The following is a 23,786-nucleotide window of genomic DNA, read 5'->3' as shown; positions in this document are numbered from 1 at the left end:
CAGGCTTTGAGAATCCCGGGCCACTTACTGATACTTATGCTTAAATTAACCCACTCATATTCTGGTTTATTTCAAGAAAAACATTTTGGCTAGTGGAAATTCTAATTGGCTGGTAACTGCTAGCAGCCATATTGGCAGGTGGCCAAAAAAGCTAATTTCAAGCCCTGCAGGGAGAGCAAGTGGTGACATAGGAGTGAGTGAGAAAAGGAGCAAATATTGGTGTTTAAGACTGAATAACGACATCACAACTGTTAATTTAAAATGAGTTATTCCTCTAAATCTGACTTCAAATGCCCCAAATTTTTCTGCGCCAGCGCCGTTCGGCCCCCAACCCTCAGCAAAATCAGGAACATTTTTTTGTGGTCCTCTCTATCATCAAAGTTCCTGGGTTACGGCATGACAATATTTGTTCGGCCCCCGGCAACAATCTGGGCTTCTCATGTGGCCCCCCATGAAAAATAATTGCCCACCCCTGATCTAGCCTCTTAAATTGGTTCTCAAAGTGAACCAGATTCATGCATTTTAGTTTAAAATGTACACATTCTTCTTACAGGGGGCATGGCCCCCCGAACCCCCCAAGAGGGTCCAAGCAAGGTCTACCCACCACAATCTCTCCAAATCCTGTTGGAAACATACAGTTATTAGTATTTTCTTTGTTCTTAAAAATATACATTGCCTGTTTGTGTTTTACAATATGGATATTGTTTTATTTATAATTAAATTGAGCATTGGGCCTTTATAAGAATGTTTATTTGTATTATTTCAATTGTCACACTCATCGATAGATATTTGAGGTTTGTTTATTAATTGGGAAAAGGACCACTGGAACAAACGCCGCAAAAACATGATCCGGCTACTTTTTCAATCTGACTGGCTACTCAAAAGTTTGGGGAACTCTCTGATTTAAAATGAGATATTCCTCTAAATTGGGCTTCAAATGGCCAAGATTTTCCGCTGCCGCCCTTCGGACGGCGGCATCCGTGGGCCCGATGTGATATCCTTTCATGGGGCCCGAAATCCCTGGCTACGCCCCTGGTGGTGGATAGAGTAAACAAAAAGCTCATTTAGCTCATTAGCTCATTTCAACTTTCCTCCTCTGTGATAATGATGATCTCATCATATCTATCAAATAGGTCCCAAGTGGTTAAAATTGGTCATGTGAAATCCCCCCCGATATCATGTGACATGGGAGTCCCCCAAGGTAGCATTTTTGGTCCTTTACTTTTTCTTTTATATATTAATGATCTTCCTAAGGTTTGTAAATTTTCAAATTGTTTATTATATGCCGATGACACTGTTATCTTTTTTCTGATCCAAACCCTAATGTCATAAATACAAAACTATCTTCTGATCTTCACCTTCTCCATGACTGGATGAAATCTAATCATCTAACTGTTAACGTCAAGAAAACTGAATGCATGTACTTTTGTTCTCCTAGAAAAGCTATATCTATGTCTGACCCCATACAGTTTGCAAATCACCCATTAACCATAACAGACACCTATAAATACCTTGGAGTAACACTTGATACTCACCTCACCTACAAACATCACATCAATAACCTAGTCAAAAAGGCAAATCAGAAACTATTTGTTTACAGTAAGATTAGATAATTTCTCACTGTCACTGTTTCAAATACATACCTACATGCAATTTTTCTTTCAACAATATCCTACTGTCTTCCAATCTGGTCACTCACAACAAAGGAAACCATAGAACCCGTAGCAAGACTCTACAACAGAGCATATAAAATTCATGGTAACTTTCCACCTTGGACTCACCACTGTACTGCACTCTCACACTCCTCTGCTCCAACTTTTCAGAACTATACAAAAAGTCTAGCCATTAAGTTTTATTTTATGCTAAGAAACAACTCTTCTCCAACACTTACAGCTCTACTCCCAAGACACAACACAAGACAAGAACGCATCACTAGATCAATCTCACATGCACTTATACCAGTACCGGCATACAAAAATAACTATGGACTAAGATCATTCTTCCACACATACACCAAAATTTGGAACGAGATCCCGTTTCACACCAGAGAAATAACCTCTATCTCACATTTCAAAAAAGCTTACAAACAACATTTGATGCTAGAAAACACCTGTATTCACTGATCCGACTCACCCATAGGTTTTAATTTTTGTTGTTATTGTCTTCGTATTGATAAATGAATGAATGTCTGTAAATATAATTGTTCTTGTTAGGTCTGTAATATTGTATGCAGTGAAATTGAACATGTCCTTGTATAAATATTTTTTGTTTAATGTACTGCAGAACAGGAACCTGCTGAAAACCAGTTTGTAACTGAGTCAGGCCAGTTAAATGTACATGTGAAATGTCATTTTTATCCTTTCCTGTATAAATAAAGTGAACTGAACTGAACTGAACTGAAAAATGGTACTCAAGTAAAAGTACAGTTACTGTATAATATATTTACTCCGTAGAAGTAAAAAGTCATACAAATAATTACTTGAGTAACAGTTAAAAAAACTACTCAAGTAGTCAGTAACTTTGCGAGTAACTAGATGTAATTTATTACGGTAATGTTGTACGATGGTCCATCGTCGTCCTGGAGCATATGTTGTTCTCTGTGGATCCCACTCAATTGGGGGTAGAACATGCCATACAAGCACCAGGATTGGCCAACGTCAACTTCAGTCCCCAGAACGGTCAAATAAAATCATCCACACGCTATGTCCCGCCTCTCTACCCTGTTCCAGTCAAAGCAATTTTTTTGTTTTCCGTCGGATACGTCATCACAGACCCTGAGATCTAATTTCAGCTCGTCTTTAATATTATGAACTAATGGTAACAAGCTTAGGTTAACTTACTCACAGTTTTGCCTAATGTGTGTATTTGTCTTCTCTCCAGACGTCCAGCAGCTGTTGGTCTGTAAAGAAGAGGATCTCTCTGAGCAGCAGGACTGGAGCTCCAGTCTGGACGAGGAAGTCCCAGAACCACCACACATTAAAGAGGAACTCTGGACCAGTCAGGAGGCAGAACAGCTTCAGGAGAACCCAGAGCCCCCATACATTAAAGAAGAACAGGAGGAATTCTGGACCAGGCAGGAGGGAGAGCATCTTCAAGGGTCGGTGGAAGCCCATATCACAGAGTTCCCATTCACTCCTATCCCTGTGAAGAGTGAAGATGATGAAGAGAAACCTCAGTCCTCACAGCTTCATCAAACCCAAACTGAGGAGAACAGAGAGGCAGAGCCTCTAGCCAGCAGCTCAACTGAACAGATTAAAACAGAAGCTGATGGAGAGGACTGTGTAGTATCAGAACCAGCCAGGGACTTAGATCCAGCTGGTCATTTACATCCAACTAGGGATGGCAAGACTTCACACTCTTCTGAACCTGAGACTGAAGACAGTGATGATAATCGGATGGAAACTAGTGAACCTCAGCCAGGTTTAAACCCACAGAAAAAAAGCAAGGTTATTGGGAAGAAAAAGGTTAGTTGCTCAGTTTGTGGCAAAATGGTATGTGGTCAATTGAAGAGACACATGAGAGTCCACACAGGTAAAAAGCCATTTACTTGCTCACTCTGTGGTAAAGGTTTTAGTAGTAAAGGAGGCTTGAAGATACACATGAGAGTCCACACAGGTGAAAAGCCATTTCCTTGCTCAGTCTGTGGTAACAGTTTTAGTAGTAAAGGAGACTTGAAGATACACATGATAGTCCACACAGGAGAGAAGGCATTTACTTGCTCTGTCTGTGGTAAAGGTTTTAGTAGTAAAGGAGACTTGAAGATGCACATGAGAGTCCACACAGGTGAAAAGCCATTTACTTGCTCTGTGTGTGGTAAAGGTTTTAGGAGTAAAGGAGACTTGAAGATGCACATGAGAGTCCACACAGGTGAGAAGCCATTTACTTGCTCAGTCTGTGGTAAAAGTTGCAATCGAGCTGCACACCTGAAGTCACACATGAGAGTCCACACAAGAGAGAAACCGTTCAGTTGCAGTGTTTGTAGGAAAACGTTTAGTTGGAAGCAGCAGGTCAAAAAACATAAGTGTTGTGGTGAGAGCAGCAGCAGGTGAAGCTGCAGAGCTGCTGGTTGAGCTGAACTGTTCAGCAGTAACAGAACAATAAACTAGAGACACATCATCATAGTTCATCATTCAGGAGGAAACCCAAACTCTTTTCCATTGTATTTTGCCTTTAGTCTCGCTTGATAAACACACTGAATGGCCATCATTCCCACTCCATTATTGAGTCTAAGATTTCCCCGAATCGATCACTAGCGACCGACATATCTGAACGCATCACTAGTGAGTGATGTATTTGGCTACTCTGGTGTTATTTTCAGTTACACTGATTCTGGTGGTATTTGATAACTTTTAAAAGAAGAAATCTCTCAGTTTTGTCAAAAATATAATTTTAATATGTTGTTTAAGGATTTCAACCAATATTCTACCGCTAAAACACTAATGATAAACCACACCAACGGTTAAAAAATTTTTTTACGGTTAACTTTCAACCAAGAGTCTGTGTCCATCTCTCTCTTTGTCTTGCTTGCTGTATGTTTCCCTCATCATGTGACAGTGGAAGCCTGCTGCAGCGGGCGAGGAGCCTTCTGACTACCTTCATGTAATAAATAGAGATGAGGAAGCAGACTTTTCCCCTTGGCTGTGACCCTGTTCCCTTGACTGTTCTCCTCACACTCTAAAGCTTCTGGCATACTCTTCGCGCCCAGCCAAGCGCATAGGGCGCACGGCGATTATGACGACATCGCACGGGGCGTGTCGGGGGTTGAGGCCTGAGCGCAGCGCGGCGCGTCCATGGAGATTTTTCTATCAGCGCGTCGGTTTTGCTGCCTGTGCCTGAGATCTCCGTGGTAGGCTATCAGCGGATATCTGCTGTGATTGAGTCCTCACCGTCGTAAAGTCGCCTTCAAAGCATGCTGTTCGATTATAACGAACTAGTTGTGTGGCTTAGCCTTCCCAAATGTGGAGGGGTCGTTTTTTATAATTTAATACATAGAATTGGGAACGTTACATTCAATTTCATTCAGACTGCCTGGAGCCTGGAGCTGCGCACTGAGTATGTTCTGTTTTGGCCTGCGCAGAGTGCGCGCGCCCTCCTCTGAGCCCCGCCTCCAGCGCGTGCGCGAAGAGTATGCCAGAAGCTTAACAGTCTCACGTAGGCCCACGTTAGGCAGCAGAAAAAGTTCACCTGTTCTGGTTCAGGTTTTATTGTGTTCAATAAAAAATGGTTTCTGTTCTTTAAACTCTTGTCTGTTGTGTTATTTAAAGGATGACTTTACCGATTATCCACCCACTTCGTATCATTATAATGTTGTTAATATAAGCAGGTGGGCAGTGTTTACCTTCGCTGTATGTTTTCCACACGGAGGAGAAGGGTCCAGCTCGGGCCAGAGCCAGTGCAGAGCATGCCCAGTAAGTAAATGGCCTAAATATATAATATAATATAATATTATATTATAATAATAATAATAATATATATATATAATATATATATATATATATATATATATAATATATATAAATATAATAAACACAACAATTTACATTGAAATGTGTCAGTCGTAATGTTGACATTTTTTAAACTTAATCGTAACATTCACATTTTGAAAACGTAATGTAACATTACCTTGTCCCCCTACGAGGACCACGTGACTTGTGAGACTAGCCTAGATTTTGTCTATATAGTGAATCAAATTAACAGCTGAGAATTCGGACATTAGTAAAAAAAAAAATGTATTTCATTGGATCTGAGGGAACGAGCAGAAGTAAGGGGGTGAAGTAGGTCCGAGATGTAATCAGGTGCCTGAGAGTGTAGTGCTTTGTAGGTGAGGGTGATGATTTTGAATTGGAATCTATAGGCAACAGGTAACCAGTGAAGTGACTTGAGTACCGGGGTGATGTGACAACTCCGGTTTGACCTGGTAATTCGACCAATCAGAACACAGCTTTCACATATCTGGAGAACCGTTCATCCGGTCGACTTGAAAGTTGACGTGTGCACTGATGGATACCCGAGAAAGTGCATTGTCGAATTTCATGCAATTTGACAAATGGGGGGAGGGGAGGGGGGGGGGGGGGGGCAGGGCAAGCCGCAGGAGGATGGGGGGGGGGGGGCAGGGCAAGCCGCAGGAGGATGGGGGGGGGGGGGGCAGGGCAAGCCGCAGGAGGATGGGGGGAGGGGAGGGGGGTGGGGGGGCAGGGCAAGCCGCAGGAGGATGGGGGGGGGGGCAGTGCAAGCCGCAGGAGGATGGGGGGGGGGGCAGTGCAAGCCGCAGGAGGATGGGGGGGGCAGGGCAAGCCGCAGGAGGATGGGGGGGGGGGGGGCAGGGCAAGCCGCAGGAGGATGGGGGGGGGGGGGCCAGGGCAAGCCGCAGGAGGATGGGGGGGGGGGGGGCAGGGCAAGCCGCAGGAGCATGGGGGGGGGCAGGGCAAGCCGCAGGAGGATGGGGGGGGGGGGCAGGGCAAGCCGCAGGAGGATGGGGGGGGGGGTTGAAGAGAGGGAGAGCATGATGTGTGAATGGGGGGAAGGTGAGGGGAACAGGCACTGCACTAGTGGTAAATCAATTTGATTTGATTTAGACACTGCAAACTCCATGTTTGACAAAAAAAGAAACTCGATGCTAACTTGATCTTACGTACCAGGATGGCCGAGAGGTTAAGGCGTTGGACTTAAGATCCAATGGACAAATGTCCTCGTGGGTTCGAACCCCACTCCTGGTAAGTTGTTGTTACTTTAGTATGTTTATGAAGTATTTCTCTGTACTGTCTTTCTTCTTCTGAGTATAATAGAGAGCCGCAGGAACGAGTCCGGAAATCATCGATGCTAACAGTCCTGGTTCTTCACAGTTTTCGCCTATGGGAGTTTTGAATGGGTTTTTAGCGCGATGCTTCTAATGATCTCTCTGGGCAACGCAAGCTTAATCAAACGCGAACCAGTGTTTAGTAATATCATCTTCACACACGAGGATCACTTTTATGAGTTTTGAAGCTTTTACGTGCCGTTAGAAGGGCGGCTAGCTAGCAAACGGCTAAATGAGACTACACTGTTGAGTCGATGGGGATATATACGTCAATAACATCACCACTTCAAAGGACGAACACGGAAATTCTCTTTCCCTCACCTGGTTCAGCCCGTTCAGCCCGGGGCAATCAGTGCACACATCCAACAACAGTCCAGGTTGAGCGCTGACGTGACGTGGAAGCCTATGCGACAGTATGTAGTTCTGGATTAGTTTAGCTCGAGCTTTTTACTTCTAGGGCTCGCATTTACGCTACAAAACTCATGAAAGTGGTCCTCATGTGTGAAAATTATCCGACTGAACTCTGGTTCGCGTTTGATTAAGCCAGCGTTGCCCAGAGAGATTATTAGAAGCATCGTGGCAAAAAACCAATTCAAAAATCCCATAGACAGAAACAGTGAAGAACCAGGAAGTCCGGGACTTCCGCGTTCTGACTACAAAAATACGTCATCCCTGCGGCTCTCTATTTTAAAGCTGCCTTCATATGATAAGCAATCTACTCTTCTCTCAGCGGGAGGTAGAGCAGAGAAAGCTCAGTGGTAGCCGGTAGGTAGCTCAAAGTTTAAATCATTTGAACTTTGAGCGCAGCACACGGTGGAAAATTCGATGCCAAGGGTAGCGCTGCCACATAGTTGGGTGGCACCGCTCTCCCCATAGAAAACAATGGCACATCCGCTGTTTTACCGCGGATCATGTGTGGGCGGGGCTTAAGCCTTTGGAGCAGCCAGGAACCAAAACAGTCAAGTTATGAGATTATTTTAGATTGTTTATTTGTTGCTTTTTCGTGTTAGACGGGGTCCGTCAAGCTCAACCCAACCACTCCGGAACGCAAAAATAGATAAGGAAAGCAATTTCTTACTCAAATCTTTTTAATGAATTATATTTCAAATTGAATGCTTACCATGTAAGGTCAGGAACTTTACCACAGGGAGAGAACTGTGGTCATTTTAGGATGAAATTCACCACCCCGTCACGTTTTATTGTGACGGAGATGGGATACTATGAATCATTTTAAGAATGTTATGCCTGAGGTGGAAAAATATGTTTTCTTGGATGATAAACATTTCCTTTCATGTTGTGGATTTCAAGAAAAAAGTTTGCTCTTGATGAAAATTTTGAAAATGTCACGGTGGAAACCGTACTCGTTTGGGAGAATAACCCATTTGCCATCATAAAAAGGAAGAGTTGTAACTATGGTGTAATTAAATGTGGTACATAAACGGCGTTTGCGTGCGTTTACTTCACTACAGCCCTATCATGCACCAAGTTGATTTGCTTAATTGCTAACAACTTGTGACAACAGGCACACCGTCAAATAGGACCAACGTTAGTTTGTGTTAAATCATCAGTATATAAAAGGGAGCGCGGGCTCTGTCTGTTTCTCTGTCCCACTGATGACATCATCAGTGATCTCATAAATTCACTCACACACACGGCTATAGTTCAGTCATGATGTCACTGACACACACACACACACACACACACACACACACACACAAGAGAGCGACTGAGGGAGAGGGAGAGAGAAGGGGGGGAGAGACTGAGCGAGAGGGAGAAAGAGGCGAGGGAGAGAGAGGAGAGAGAGGGGAGAGACTGAGGGAGAGAGAGGGCGAGAGAGACTGAGGGAGAGAGAGGGGGAGAGAGACTGAGGGAGAGAGAGAGAGGGGAGAGAGACTGAGGGAGAGAGAGAGGAGAGTCTGAGGGAGAGAGAGGGGGAGAGAGACTGACGGAGAGAGAGAGAGGGGAGAGACTGAGGGAGAGAGAGGGGGAGAGAGACTGACGGAGAGAGAGAGAGGGGAGAGACTGAGGGAGAGAGAGGGGGAGAGAGACTGAGGGAGAGAAAGAGAGAGGGGAGAGACTGAGGGAGAGAAAGAGGGAGAGAGACTGATGGAGAGAGAGAGAGAGGGGACAGACTGAGGGAGAGAGAGGGGGAGAGAGACTGAGGGAGAGAGAGAGGGAGAGAGACTGATGGAGAGAGAGAGGGGGGAGAGACTGAGGGAGAGAAAGAGGCAGACGAGAGCAACTGAGGGAGAAAGGAGAGGGGGAGAGAGAGAGAGACTGAGGGAGAGAGAGTGAGAGACATTGTGCATGCGCTAATAGGGGAGGCAAGGCCACACAACAGCTGAGCTGCGGGCGAGGCCGCGCAGTGGCCAAGCTGCGTACGCGAGCTGTAGGGCGGGCGAGGCCGCGAGGTGAGCCCTCACAACGGGCGAGCCTAGGAATCGAGCGCATGCGCGTTTTAAAAATTGGCAAAGACTCTGCAGCTTGCCAGACACCCGGCTCTGTAAGCGTGTGTTTGTATGGACGTGACGCCCAAAGAAACACACGCTTACAGAGCGTCCCAGTTGAAAAATGTGAAAAACTATATGTACAGTGTGAGAACGCATCTTAGCTCTCTTAAAGTCGAGCTGAACCCAAGAATGAGTTTTCTTTTATTTTAGTTTAAATACCTGGGTATGCAGTGCACCTATTTAATAATGTATCCAAAACAAATCACAACAATCTAATTTCTTTAGTTTTTCACACTTTTTCACATCAAAAGTTTGTTTTTCAAGATTTCATTGATAACAGTAATGTACAGTTTGCTGACGTCACCTAGTACTATCAAATTTCTACCCCATTTCAACCAATCATATCACGAAATGCAGCTGTCAATCAAATCTTCATTTCTGGATAATTTTCTCTTCCAAATGAAGTCGAAAATGGCGCCTATAGTGCCTGTCATCTGCCAGAATTCCTATCCCATAAACTAACTACTAACTACTTGGCCAATTGTTAGAAACATGAACAAAAAACAAAAACTATAATCTCTAAGAATGCAAAGAAATGTAACTGGCTCGTTAAAACGCGCATTCCAGGGATATCGTATCGTTACAGCAGCGATAATGGCACGCGCATCTGAGAGCTTGGTTGTCAGGGGTTGCACCTCGGAGATTACAGGCCGACGTGCTGCACTCTCCGCTCGGCAACACGAAGGCAGCTGGCTGCCTGCGGCTCGCTGAGCTCCACTCCTCTCGTCAAAAGGCTCTTCCCGAGGGGAGCGCCACAACACACTGAATCCCACTCGATTTGGAGGCGGAACACGCCAGGATTGGCCAAAGCCCAATCCAGTCCCCAGAATTGTCAAATAAAATCATCGACATGATGACCTGCCTCTCAACCTGTCATCTTAGACAAACTATGTTTTCAGTCTGAAATGGACTCAGTATGCACGTGACGAACAGGTTCAGTTCGACTTTAATATGTCCCAGCTGGCCCGTACAGATGTGATATATTCTACAAATGATTTGAAGAATTTAGACACCGCACTGTCAGAGACAGAGTTTAGAGACGTGTATAGATCATATTTATACAGCGACTACAGTCGTTAGAAACAGACTGAAGCATAAAAAGCCCACTTTTTGTTGTTTTATTGATTTCCAGAAGGCGTTTGATCTTGTTGATCACGACTTCCTTAAATATAAGCTTCACCAAATTGGGGTAAATGGAAAGGTCCATCAAGCTATTACCTCAATATACAAACAACCTGTTGCCTGTGTGAAAGTGAACGATTATTTTACAGAATGGTTTTCTACTCTCTCTGGTGTCAAACAAGGGGATGTTTTGTTTCCAACTCTATTCGCCGTTTTTATTAATGATTTGGCCAGAGAGATAAAGCAACTGGGGAAAGGGGTATTATGTGGTCAGGTAATTGTAAACATCCTTCTTTACGCGGACGATATTATTTTGCTTTCAGAAAGGGAAGAAGATTTACAAATGATGCTGATATGTGTTAATGAGTGGTGTAAGAAATGGAGATTGTGTATTAATCAAAATAAATCACAAGTAATGCACTTTAGAAATCCAGGTAGAGAGAAAAGTTATTTTCAGTTTTGTATTGGGGACAAACAACTCGAGTTTACAGATAAGTATAAGTACCTTGGTTTGTTTTTTGATGAATACATGTCGTTTTTCCATGGTGTTTCTGCTCTAGCAGACTCAGCAAGCAGGGCATTGGGAGGTATTATGGGTAAGACCAAAATGTTGAGAGACATGGGCTACTCTACTTATTCGAAATTGTATCAAACGTGTGTATGTCCTGTCTTAGATTATGTTTCGGGGGTTTGGGGTTTCAAAAGGTTTCAGTTGAATGAACGAGTCCAGAATCGAGCAATCAGATTCTACCTGGGACTTCATAAATATGCCCCCATTTTGGCAGCTAATGGAGATATGGGGTGGGACTCCTGTGAAATTAGGTGGAAGGCCAGTATGGTGGGTCTTTGGAACAGGCTGCTGGGTTTACCACCCAACAGGGTGGCTAGCCATATTTTCTTTTGGGATTTGTTTGCTGAAGGGGAATGGGTTTTTGAACTGTATGACTTACTACAGGAATGTGGTCTGGAAGACCATTATTTTCAAAGAAAAACTGTGAATGTGGAGGAGTTTAAAAATCGAATCCGGGTTAAATGTCTACAATCCTGGGCTGAAGAAATTTGGCAAAAGCCAAAATTAAGAACATATTGTTTATTTAAAAAAGATTATAAATGTGAAAAATATGTTTTGTATAATTTGTCCAAAAGTCAGAGATCGCTCTGTGCACAGATAAGATGTGGCATCCTACCATTACATATTGAAACAGGAAGATACAGAGGGGTAGCTGAGGAGGATAGAATATGTGAATACTGTGAGTTGAATGAGGTGGAGAATGAAATTCATTTAATTTTATATTGTCCTTTGTATCATGACTTGAGAGAAACAATGTTTAAAATAGTCCATACTCCTGAGCTAAATATGATAGATAGTGAGAACGGAGTTCTACTCAAATATCTTTTTGATAATATTTTTGCATTCTCTGAATTTCTTTCTAAAGCGTGGGACAGGAGGAGAAGGTTGGCGTATAACTGATAAATTATAGTTTATTTTTTTGTTTGTTTTTATTTTCGTATTCTATGTGCAGGTATGTATGAATGTATATGTATGTATATTTATAGGCATATTATGTCTGCATGTATATATACTCTCTAATTTGGGCTGCACTGAAAGCTTCTGGTTGGGTAACATACCGGAATGTTATGTTTTGTTAAATACTGAATGTTGATGTGTCTGATAATCCCATGTGGGATGGGTCATGTAATTGTCCTGACACGAAAATAAAATATTCATTCATTCATTCAATAGTTTTACTTGGTCAACCCAAACGGTTCAGATATATTTAGAAACAGGAGAGCGCACATAACATTTCACTCAGACCAAAACCTTAAAAAAAAATTGATTTAAAGAAAATATTTTTTTCATTTTTTTTTTTTTGGTCCTAGTGAAATGTTCTATGGTCTCTCCCGATTCTAAATATAGCTCAACCGTTTGGTTTGACAAAGTCAAAAAAAGTGGGCGTGGTTGGCGGCAGTGTCTGTCATGATAGACCCTTTTCACAGCTGCCATTTTCTGTCTAAAAGGCAGGATAAACAGTAGTATGAAGCGATGGCTGACATCCCCTGAAACGAGCACGCCAGGCTACAGAAGAGGAACTGTCCGAGGTGCTGAAACAGCCAGAGCGCGCAGAGGCACAGGCCGTTGCTGTCCGTGGTACTAGGCAGCCATCCCGTGCTAAGCGGAGCAGCGGGAGAAAGCAGCCTCTGAAAACACAGTGACATAATTCTTTGCTAATTCCTTATGATCTTCTGCACCTGGTTGGCCGCCTATATAATCACCTCTGCTTTCAGACACCATTGCTGCCCGTTGAACCACTGCTGCTGTGTCACTGCCTGTTCCTGCCTGAGTTCCTCTGTGAAATTATTCTCTGGACTGATCCTGCTTCCTGGGGAACCTTTTGAGCCTCTGGACTGTTCCTGCCTGCCTTATGATCCTTTTAGTTTATTGTCAGCCGCCCGACACCATTTAGGCTGGTTTCACTCTTTTCTTGTTTATTTTTGTGAACTTTGAAAGTCTCAGTAAAAGACTTAAAACTGACTTTGACTCTGTCGTCTCTGCTCAATATGGGTTCAATATCACAGCATTACAATGGCGCACAGTTGCATGATGGTGCCCAGGTGGGTGGGCGGTGTCTGTCTGTCAGTCATGATTTTGGGAGGCTGCAGAGCGGGCGATTTCCATAACTGCAGCCATGGCGCATCATCTCCAGAGTCTCCACCCTAGGACCTAGTTGTTAAAATGTGAAGTTGTGTGTGTGTGTGTGTGTGTGTGTGTGTGTTATAATTATATATATTATATATATATATATATATATATATATATATATATATATATATATATATATATATATATATATATATATATAATTATATTATATATAATTATAATATATATATATATATACGGTATAGATACATATATATTATATATTATACGTGCGATCCCAGAATCCCTTGCGTGTCATCAGCTAGATCCATTCAGATGGCTTGACCACACCAGCATGGCTACTGACTATCGATAGTTAGCAACGACAATTGTGTTAGGCTCCAAAACGGAAATCCAAAAAAAGACATTTAAACTAAGATAATACAATGGTTATCGTAATTTCTACATCTATATTAACAAGGAAAGGTAACCCTTTATTTTACAGGTTAGTTACATATGAACTATTTGTAATTACACATGAACACCAAATGTAATTACACAGTAATTACCAATAGTTATAAATGATGTTCATATGTAGTTACATTGTAACAGACCTGTAAAATGGAGTGAGTCTGTTCAACTGTAGTTCATATGTAGTTACATTGTAACGGACCTGTAAAATGGAGTGAGTCTGTTCAACTGTAGTTCATATGTAGTTACATGGTAACAGACCTGTAAAGTGGAGTGAGTATATTCAACTGTAGTTCATATGTAGTTACATTGTAACGGACCTGTAAAGTGGAGTGAGTCTATTCAACTGTAGTTCATATGTAGTTACATGGTAACAGACCTGTAAAGTGGAGTGAGTCTATTTAACTGTAGTTCATATGTAGTTACATGGCACCGGACCTGTAAAGAAGCTCTGGCCTGGGACAGAGATTGCTAAAAGCCAGTGGGGGATTCGAACCACTGAACTTCAGATTGCAAAGCAGGCGTCTTTAACCACTCAGCCACGAGGGCTTTCCAACTATCTTAGTGGAGTTTGGGATAACTGTATGTCAGTCAGATGTAGTTGTCACTTCCTAGCTTTGTTATTATAAGCATAGACTTGGGGGAAAATGTTGATACTTTGTTAGTTGTAGCTTGAAAGACAGGCAATATTGATTAATGTGAATGCATTTCTGCAGTGTGACTGTGCCAGCCCCCCCCCCCCCCCCCCCCCCCATCCCCCAATGAGCTGTAAATGGCTCATGGGACTATTTACACCACAATTCCGATTTTTTTTTTAGAATGTATTTTTTTTATTTAAAATCTTTAAATATAACTAAATGTTCTAGAGCACAGTGCATACAATTTATTTAGCAAATAGGGGGGAGTTCCCCCCTTATGCGGATTAGGGGATTTATAGACGTGGGGGGGGGGGGGGGGGGGGGGGGTATAGACTTTGGGGAGAGATGATCCGGGGGTCTGCTGACCAAAGGGGTCTTTGAGGGGCTTCGACTGGGTCCCCAACAAATTGAGAAATTGGGAAATTGATGGGGAAATGACTCATTTACAATAAGCTAACAATTAGAATGTAGAAGAATGGCTATTTTGATTATAGTTTCACTGTTACCTCTATATCTACAATACTTTTATTAGAATTTTTGTATTGGAATTCTGGACAAAATCATACCTACAACTAAATAAAGTATCAATATTTTCCCCCAAGTCTCTGTGTATAATAACAAAGCTATGAAGTGACAGCAACTACATCTGACTGACATACAGTTATCCTCTTAAACTCCACCATGAAATTTGGAAAGCCCTCGTGGCTGAGTGGTTAAAGCCGCTTGCTTTGCAATCAGAAGTTCAGTGGTTCAAATCCACCACTGGGTTTTAGCAATCTCTGTCCCAGCCGGGAGCTTCTTTACAGGTCCGTTACCATGTAACTACATATGACCTACAGTTGAAAAGACTCACTCCACTTTACAGGTCCGGTACCATGTAACTACATATGAACTACAGTTGAACAGTCTCACTCCACTTTACAGGTATGTTACAATGTAACTACATATGAACTACAGTTGAACAGACTCACTCCATTTTACAGGTCTGTTACAATGTAACTACATATGAACTACAGTTGAACAGACTCACTCCATTTTACAGGTCTGTTACAATGTAACTACATATGAACGTAATTTAGAACTATTGGTAATTACTGTGTAATTACATTTGGTGTTCATGTGTAATTACAAATAGTTCATATGTAACTAGGGTACCTGTAAAATAAAGGGTTACCCAAGGAAATATTTACATTTGTAGGGATGCTTTTTTCCTCTTCTTCTTCTTTTGAATTGACAGACTGGATGGAGCTTTGGCGTATTGCTGCCCCCCACAGTCTGAAGACGTGTCTGCTTTTAAGGGCTGTCCCATTTTAAAGTCGCAAGATAGCCCTTAACACGCAGTTTTGAGGGCTACTAAGATTGAGGGTTGAGCTTGAGGGTTAAGATTGAGGGTTAACCCATTGATGCAGCATTTGTGTGTGTATCCCTTTAAGACCGCGAACCGCGTCATATGCTCGTCAGCATACAAACTAATACGTGTCTCGATACCCCCGACCTTCAGGCCTGCAATACCTGGGTGGACGACGTATTTTTAAGGCAAGGGGCTCGAGAGCGACGGCGAAGAGGGCCGGCGAGAGCTATAGCTATATAACTATAGCTGGTCTTAGCGCAAAAAAAACCTCTACGCCAGGCGTACGCCTGAGCGCAGACAGTATTCTCTGGCGCAGTGCAGGAAATCCTCACTTGGATAGGCCCATTACGCATGGCTTGTGCGCAGACACACTTCCCTCCTCAGAATGCCATGTGAATTTTCAACTAACCTACACTGCAGAAAAAAACACACCTTGATTTAACAATGATAATTTGTTTGTCATTGTGCGAAAAAGTGATTTGCGTTTTGAATTGGATTACCAGGGGAATGAGGGTCTGGCGGGGCGGGAGTCTGTGTGTAGCGCGGGGAGGGGTGCTTTTAAGTGTTCGGCTAGTGTGCCGTGTCCTGGAGGCTCCCCGGAGAAGGTGTGAGCTGGGCCGGGTAGGCAGGCTGGATGGGTCGGTGCCATTGTCGGTGCACATGGTGGGTAGAGGCACTGAGGCAGCGCTGTGTGCGGTCCCGCGGATCTAAATCAGTTTCTGGCAGCAAATCACTTTTTGACACAACACCGGCCAGTAGGCTATACAGTAACCTCTCTCCCTGCAATTGCACCATGCAACAATAGCTTAACAATTCTGGTATAGGCTATTGAAATAGGCTAGAATTAAAGTCTCACACATCCCTACCCTATTAAAGAAACAAATATTTTTTAAATGTGTATGTTATAGCCTATATGAGCGAAACGACTAATTAATAGGCTACTAATTACAAAAGCATAAATTTTCGTTACGAATCCAAACTGGTTCATCCTCCAATTCTCTCTTCCCTCTCCCTCTCTCTTTTCTCTCTCTCACTCTGTCACTCTGTTTGCACTGAGCAAGAAAGAAGCTGCTGTCACAGACGTGATGGCAGTGACGCTGTGGCTTTTAAGGGGAGGGATCTCACCTTGTGAATCCTGTTATGGGCATAAACACGCCTATGGATGTTTGCACCGAGATGACGTTAAGCGCAGCGGCCCGACATGCCCACAATTAGGGCTTTGCGTGGCGCTATTCCAGCGCAAAACGGGCGCTAACGCAAAATTACCACCGTTGCGAAGATAGGGCCCTTAGTGTCACCAAGGGATCGGTTTTGGGTCCTATTTTATTCGGGGCTTATATGCTTCCCCTAGGTCTGATTATTAGACAATTTGAAGGTGTTGCTTATCACTGTTACGCTGACGATGTTCAGCTGCACATTTCTTTCGAGCCAGATAAAATGGACAATCTATCTGTCCTGTTCAACTGTCTGTCAGCCATTAAGGACTGGATGGCCAATAACTTTCTCCAGTTGAACCCTGACAAGACCGAGGTCCTTATTGTTGCCCCAGACAGTATTGTTCCTAAGGTTGCGCAATGTATGGGGTCTCTTTCATCTTCAGTGCGAACCAATCTCAGGAACCTTGAAGTTGTTTTTGACCAAAACATGTGCTTAGACAAACATATTAAGAATGTGAGCCGTACTTCATTTTTTCATCTTAGAAATATTTCTAAACTCCGTTCTATTGTCTCTCAAGCTGAGCTAGAAATGATTATACATGCCTTTGTATCTTCTCGTTTGGACTACTGCAATGCTCTTTTCACATGCCTTAGCAAAGCATCTTTGGACTGACTACAAGTGGTCCAAAATGCTGCTGCGAGGCTGTTGACCAAGTCCACTAAGAGATGCCATATTACCCCCATTTTAGCTCACTTACACTGGCTGCCCATCAAATTTAGGATCCAGTTTAAAGTTCTTATTTTCACTTTTAGAGCCCTGCATGGTCAAGCACCTGCCTACATCTGTGATCTGTTACATCCCTACTCCACTAGCAGGCCACTTAGGTGTTCGGACCAGGGCCTTCTAGCTGTTCCTCGCTCGAGGCTTAAAACTAAAGGTGACAGATCTTTTCAGTCTGTTGCTCCCAATCTGTGGAACGCCCTTCCACTAGCCTTAAGATGTGCTGCCTCCATCGACATTTTTAAAAAGCAGCTAAAAACCCATCTTTTAGCCTCTTGTTTTTCACTGTTTATTACTTGTGTTGCATGTGATTCATTCATTTCTGTATGATTCACTGTTGTTTGATAAATTGCTGATTCATTGTTTTAACTGTATTTGATGATGTGAACTGTGAAGCACTTTGTGACCTTGCTCTGTGAAAGGTGCTATATAAATAAATTTTACTTACTTACTTACTTACCAGTGTGACGTAACGACTCAATACCAAGAATTAACGCCACTTGATTCTGCCTTTTCTTTAGAGCGGTAAAAAAATATATTAGCACTTTCACTTTCATTTTGTAATATATTTTTTTATTTCTGAATGCTCTTTTCTTTCATCTATTTGATGTAAATCACTTTGAATTGCCTCTGTGTATGAAATGTGCTACCAGAGGGCAGAAACGACTAGCGTTCCTACACACACACACACACACACACACACACACACACACACACACACACACACACACACACACACACACACACACACACATATGTTAGTCTGGATTAGAGAGCAGATATTCAGTAGAGGATGCTACATCAGGCTGGATGTATCTGTAACTGAGTGTGCTGCATGGTTAATAAATAGCTGAACTTGAAGAACCAACATTTCTTTATTTCTTTTTCTTTGAAGAATTAAAGTGACCACAGAGATCCAACTTGGCTTTAAAAGAAAATAGCGGCTGAAACAAACATTTCTGCCAATATGACAGGCCGATAAAATTATACCTTAAATGCAACAGGCCGTTATCAAGAATTCCACTCTGGGAAACTGTTTTCACTTTTTTGCATTTTCAGGCACCAATAACGACATTCCCATGTAAAAGGAAGGCACTAACAAAAAAAAAGTTTGCCGTTTTATCCAGGGAGCATTGCTGTGTAAACAGGGCCTTAGTACAAAATACTTATAACTGTATTATTATTGTTAACAATAACATAATAAACTTTGTCTCCAAAGTTAAAGAATTTCCATCCAACGCACACAGGGATAGTTCAGTTTGTTTGAAGTGGAGTCCTATGAGGTACTTGCATACAGTCAGTGTACTACATGCAGTAGAATGCAGCCGGCGCGGTTCCAGTTTGGAGAAATTGAGACCGGCTGCGTCAGGCAAGTAGAGCTGTGTGCTGAGTGTGAAGGAGGCCATGAGCAAAAATGTAAAAAAAAAAAAAAAAACGGAAACAGAGATGCCAAGTTGACTTGAAAAGATGTAATTTACTTCCTGTTTTTAGCTGAAATGTTCACTGTAGCCAGGTGCGGCAGTACCTGCTAGTACAACAAGTGGAGTTGCGTGCCTGGCTACATTGAAGATTTCAGCTCAAAACAGGGTGTAAATGATGTATTTTCATTTCAACGTGGAATCTCAGGGCTTGTGGAGACTTGTATTATGCCAGGTGAGCAGTATAGAAGCATTTTGTTGTGTTGTGTTTGTTGTTTATCTCGTTCTTGCTCATGGCCTCCTTCACACTCAGCAGACAGCTCTACTTGCCTGACGCAGCTGGTCTCCATTTCTCCAAACTGGGAGCGCGCCAGCTGCATTCTACTGCATGTAGAACACTGACAGTATGCAAGTATCTCATACAACCCCACTTCAAACAAACTGAACTATCATCCCTTTAACACGTTTCTTCACAAAAAGAAGAAAAACAATCTGATGCATGCTTTTAAAACATCCTACTAATATAATTGGGCAAAAAGTTGGCACGACCCAGAATTGTTCACTTGCTCAACTGTGCATGCACAAAGAGCATGCCAGTAGAGCTGTGTCTGAGAAGAGGGCGAGACCTCGAGGGCAAGCCAGAGGCACGGTAGAGATGAGTGATGCCAGTTCAGTGTGCTCTGTTTCTAGTTATCATAAACAGGTAATCCAAAAAATATATATATAATAAAAATAATACAAAATAAAATAAACAGGTGGTCCGGGGCGTGCAGCAATAGATTCCCTGCCTACCTACCAGAGGCTCGCAGGTTCGAGCCCCCGTGTTACCTCCGGCTTGGTTAATTGTCTGGGAATCGGGCTAAAGGGTATGTGTCCTGGTCACTGCACTGGTCGGTCGGGGGGCCTGTCCCCTGTGATCCTCCCACACGCTACGTCCTGCTGGTGAAACTCTGGGGTGTCAGTGAGAAGTCCTTGTAACTGCACATGTATCAGAGGAAGCATTTGCAACTCTCCCCAGATCGGCAGAGGGGGTGGACCAACGACTGGGAAAACAGGGGGAATTGGCCAAGTACACACCCACACACACAAAAATATATCTATTTCAAAATGAAACTAGATCGAATAAACTGGATTTTTGTTCTCAGCCAAACTGATACAACTTAAAATCAAAATTAGGTGTGTGAGTTCACTGTGCAGAAGGTTCCTGTCATGGTGGACAATGGCTTGTCCTCACTGAGAGATACACACACACGCACACGCACACGCACACACACACACACACACACACACACACACACACACACACACACACACACACACACACACACACACACACACACACACACACACACAGACTCTCTCTCTCTCTCTAACTGGGTCTAACAGAGACCTTCACTGGTATTACCTTCAGAGTGTTTCCATCTTCCACAGTGGAAAAAAAAGGAAACAGCCTGTCAGTGAAGGTATGTCTGAAGGTGTGTATGTTGGTGTCAGTATCAGGATCAAAGAATGACAGCTCTCCTCTGTCCCAGTCAAGACGCACGCTGACCCTCTGGAGCTTCTTCTTCACTGTGAGATCAGTGACTGTACCTGATGGAGAGACTGCACTGTATTTACCATTAGTAAAGAAACGTATTCTCCATAATGCAGACAGTGCGAATCCCTTCCTCTGACCCTCTACGAACACACCCAGTCTCCAGCCTGTACAGTGTCCAACCTCAACATCCCAGCGGTGATATCCAGACTTAAAGCCCTCAGAGCCCAGGACACTCCAACACATGTCAAACCTCTCTGGATTGTCAGGAAGCTGCTGTCTCTCTCCACGGCTCACACTGGTCAGATCCTCAGAGACGATCAGTTTTGGATGGGCGGTGTTTGGGTCCAGAACCACAGGGGTGTAGGAGACCATCTTCCCCATCTTGTGCCAGACTGTGAAGCTCAGGTTGCCCAGGTGTTTGGCCTCGTCTATCAGAGCTCCTGAGACCAGCTGTGGATCCTCCAGCAGGGAGCGCTGGACTCTTTCCACTGTAGCCTTGTAGTTCTGCAGGACAGAGATGTCTTCAGCCCTCAGCTCCTTCTCTATGGCTTTGACTGTGTCAGAAAGAGCTGCTATCTCTCTGTTCAGACCCTCAATCTTCTCCTTCATCGTCTGACTCTTCTGCTCCTCTTCCTCCCTCAGTGCATTGATCCTGGCCTTCTCTTCCTCTTGTAGAAACCCTTGAAGGGACTGCTGAAGCTTCTTAAACTCCTCCTTAATCTGCTTCTCTGTATGTCGGGCCTGGACCTTAATGTGTGCTGCTGTTTGATCACAGTTTCCTTTAACTTTATTAAAGAGCTGCAGTTTCTCATTTAAGGTCTTCAGAGATTCCTGGAGTTTGTTCTTGTGATGGCGTGCAGATTCATGGATGGTAATGGATCTGATTCTGTGGTGGTTGTGTGTGTCTGAATCCAGACAGCGATGACACACAAGCTGCTGATGGTCCAGACAGAAGAGCTTGAGTTTCTCAGAGTGCAAACTGCAGAGAGGCTCAGACTCTGCTGAAGCTCTCTGATCTCTCTCCAGTAAGAAGGCCTCACACATGTTCTTCAACACCAAGTTACATGGTGGTGGTTTTCTTGAAGATGCAGCCCTACAAACTGGACACTCACGCATTTGGTTCCTTGTCCACCATCTCTGCAGACAGGCTTTACAGAAGCTGTGGCTACATTTCAGGATGACAGGATCTTTAAAGATGTCACAGCAGACAGTACAGGAGAGATGCTCCTCTTGTCTCCAAGACATTTTCTCTCCGAGTGAATCTGAAAACGAACAAAACAGAGATCATATATAATAAATGATGAACAAAAGGCAACGTATTTTATTTTGTAATATAATACACAGCATCATGGAAATGAAACACATATTTGTATTTCTAAATCTATACCACAGTAATGATAACTCGGGGACACTTTCGCTTTAACACTGTTTAGCAAGGTTAATGGTAGAACCATTCTTGTATTTGCATACCGAGTTTTGATTGGCTATACGGCTTTTGTTTATATTCCTGACACAACGTTGAGGACGCGCAGAATTCCCAAGGAATGCCAGCTGTAACGTTAGTGTTTCCCGTGAGATGATCTTGTTGGATTAAGCACGATTCTTTAAACTTTATCTGCGAGTGCGGTCCAGGCGCAGAACACAGACAACATTATGAGAGTTACTGATGACTGCAGCAGTGTGAAGCACTTTCTGGCTTTTCCTCCTTGGTTTGTTTGTATTTAACTCATTGAGTGCCAATGACGACTATCGTCGTCAAATCAAATAGTAACGTAGAGTGCCAATGACGACTAAAGTCGTCAATTGCGTTTTTTGACGGTGGGACATGGATCAAAGCCTGATGCATCTCCTGTAAAAATATGGGGGATGTTGAAGGTATATAAGCTATTTTACGGACCCATTAGGTGGCGACAGTGCTCTCCAGATTAGAGAAAGGTGAGGAAAAAACAGAGAAGAAGTCATGGGGAAACGGAAACCGCATCGGTATGCATCGATATGCATGAAGCATAACGTTAGCTGCTCCCACAATTGAGCCCCTCCGTCTCTGCTGCGATAGCCCCTCCACATGATTAGTTGCCAGAAAAGGTTACATTATTCTCAGCTGGAAGCGCTGGGAGCCGGCGACAAAAACGGCGGAACGCTGTGAAAAAGCTGGGTGTAGCGCACTTTTCAGTGCAGAGCAAACGCAGCAGAGAGCCACCAGAGACACTCCCACGGAGGAGGAGTGTGCAGTTGAGGGGGGTGGGGCACGCAGGGCACCATACAACACCGACCCAGACAGCAGGCTCGATGGACAGACAGATTGGCAAACACAAGCTAGAATATCTGATGCCCACCAGCAGTAAATCAAGACCAGCAAGAAAGTGTAGGGTCTGCGCACGCAGGGGCCAGCGCTGCTGGTTGCAGCTAAAAAATATTATTTTGCCATCAAAATTCCTTTGTTTTCGCTCTTTTATTGAAGGAAATTATTTTTGAGGTGTCACTACATCAGAAAATATTAGCTTCAGAGTCAGTGATGTGCTTGAAATGCTTCATTTCACAAAAGGCTCATTATCTCAGCTTCTAGTTTGAAACGTCTGTTTTTGCTGAAACCAACCTATCTTCTACTGCTCATAACTATAGAACGGAAAATGATATCAATAAACTTTTTTTGCTGATGATACAAGATAGTCTCATCGTTCTTTGGGCGTGTTCGGTGTTTACATAGTAATATCACACAATATTCTGTGGACCTCGAGAAATCACTGAAAACGCTCTGAAAGGGCTGGCACTGGGAGCATCCGTTTTCCAAAAGTGGCTGGCACTCAATGAGTTAATCATGAGCCCTAAAGTTACGTTTTGTTTCTGTTTTAGGGACTGTGCGAGCATCTAGTTATGGATAGATGTGTGTTTTAGCCATAGACTGTATAATATAAATGTTTTAGCACGTTTTGACGTGTGCAGTCGTCCAAGAGTAACAAAGAATATGGAAGGAAAGAAGCGAGTCTTAGATCAGCGCTGCCGCCATTTTGGCCCGAAAATCGCCTCTTTTGCGTGGTGTCATCGTCATGGGTGTCTCCAAAATGGCTCTTGTGTGCGATTGTCCCTCGCCAGCGCTTCTTATCAATAAGTTCTTTGGCGGGACATAAACCATAGCCTATAGATGTTAGGCGAGCTGTGAGACTGGTGGATTTACGTGTGGATACTTGATGTCCAAGGCACACTTGGTAAGCTGAAGTCTCGATAAGTAGGAACGCTGTAGCACTTGATAGCTGAGTCTGCAAGGCTCGAAGATGGGAACTGTTGCAGAGGGTTCTCGTGAGATCAATCTATGAACAACTACAGAGGACTTGCAGAGCACACCCTTATAGGTCCCGAATATGAC

At 43.4% G+C, this 23,786-nt stretch overlaps 1 protein-coding gene across 1 annotated transcript; it reads right to left on the bottom strand.

Annotated features, from left to right (window-relative positions):
- Positions 1-20,254: 20,254 nt before the first annotated feature.
- LOC310776277 (E3 ubiquitin-protein ligase TRIM39-like) lies at positions 20,255-21,667 on the bottom strand (the record flags this gene model as incomplete). Its single annotated transcript, XM_083636485.1, has 1 exon — positions 20,255-21,667. The coding sequence occupies one exon, from the start codon at positions 21,665-21,667 to the stop codon at positions 20,255-20,257; it is 1,413 nt and encodes a 470-aa protein (XP_083492611.1).
- Positions 21,668-23,786: the final 2,119 nt, after the last annotated feature.

The sequence above is a fragment of the Poromitra crassiceps genome (assembly GCF_964638095.1).
Source record: "Poromitra crassiceps genome assembly, chromosome: 5".
NCBI lineage: Eukaryota > Metazoa > Chordata > Actinopteri > Beryciformes > Melamphaidae > Poromitra > Poromitra crassiceps.
The sequence above is the reverse complement of the archived record's forward strand: the minus strand, read 5'-3'. Positions and strand labels throughout refer to the sequence as shown.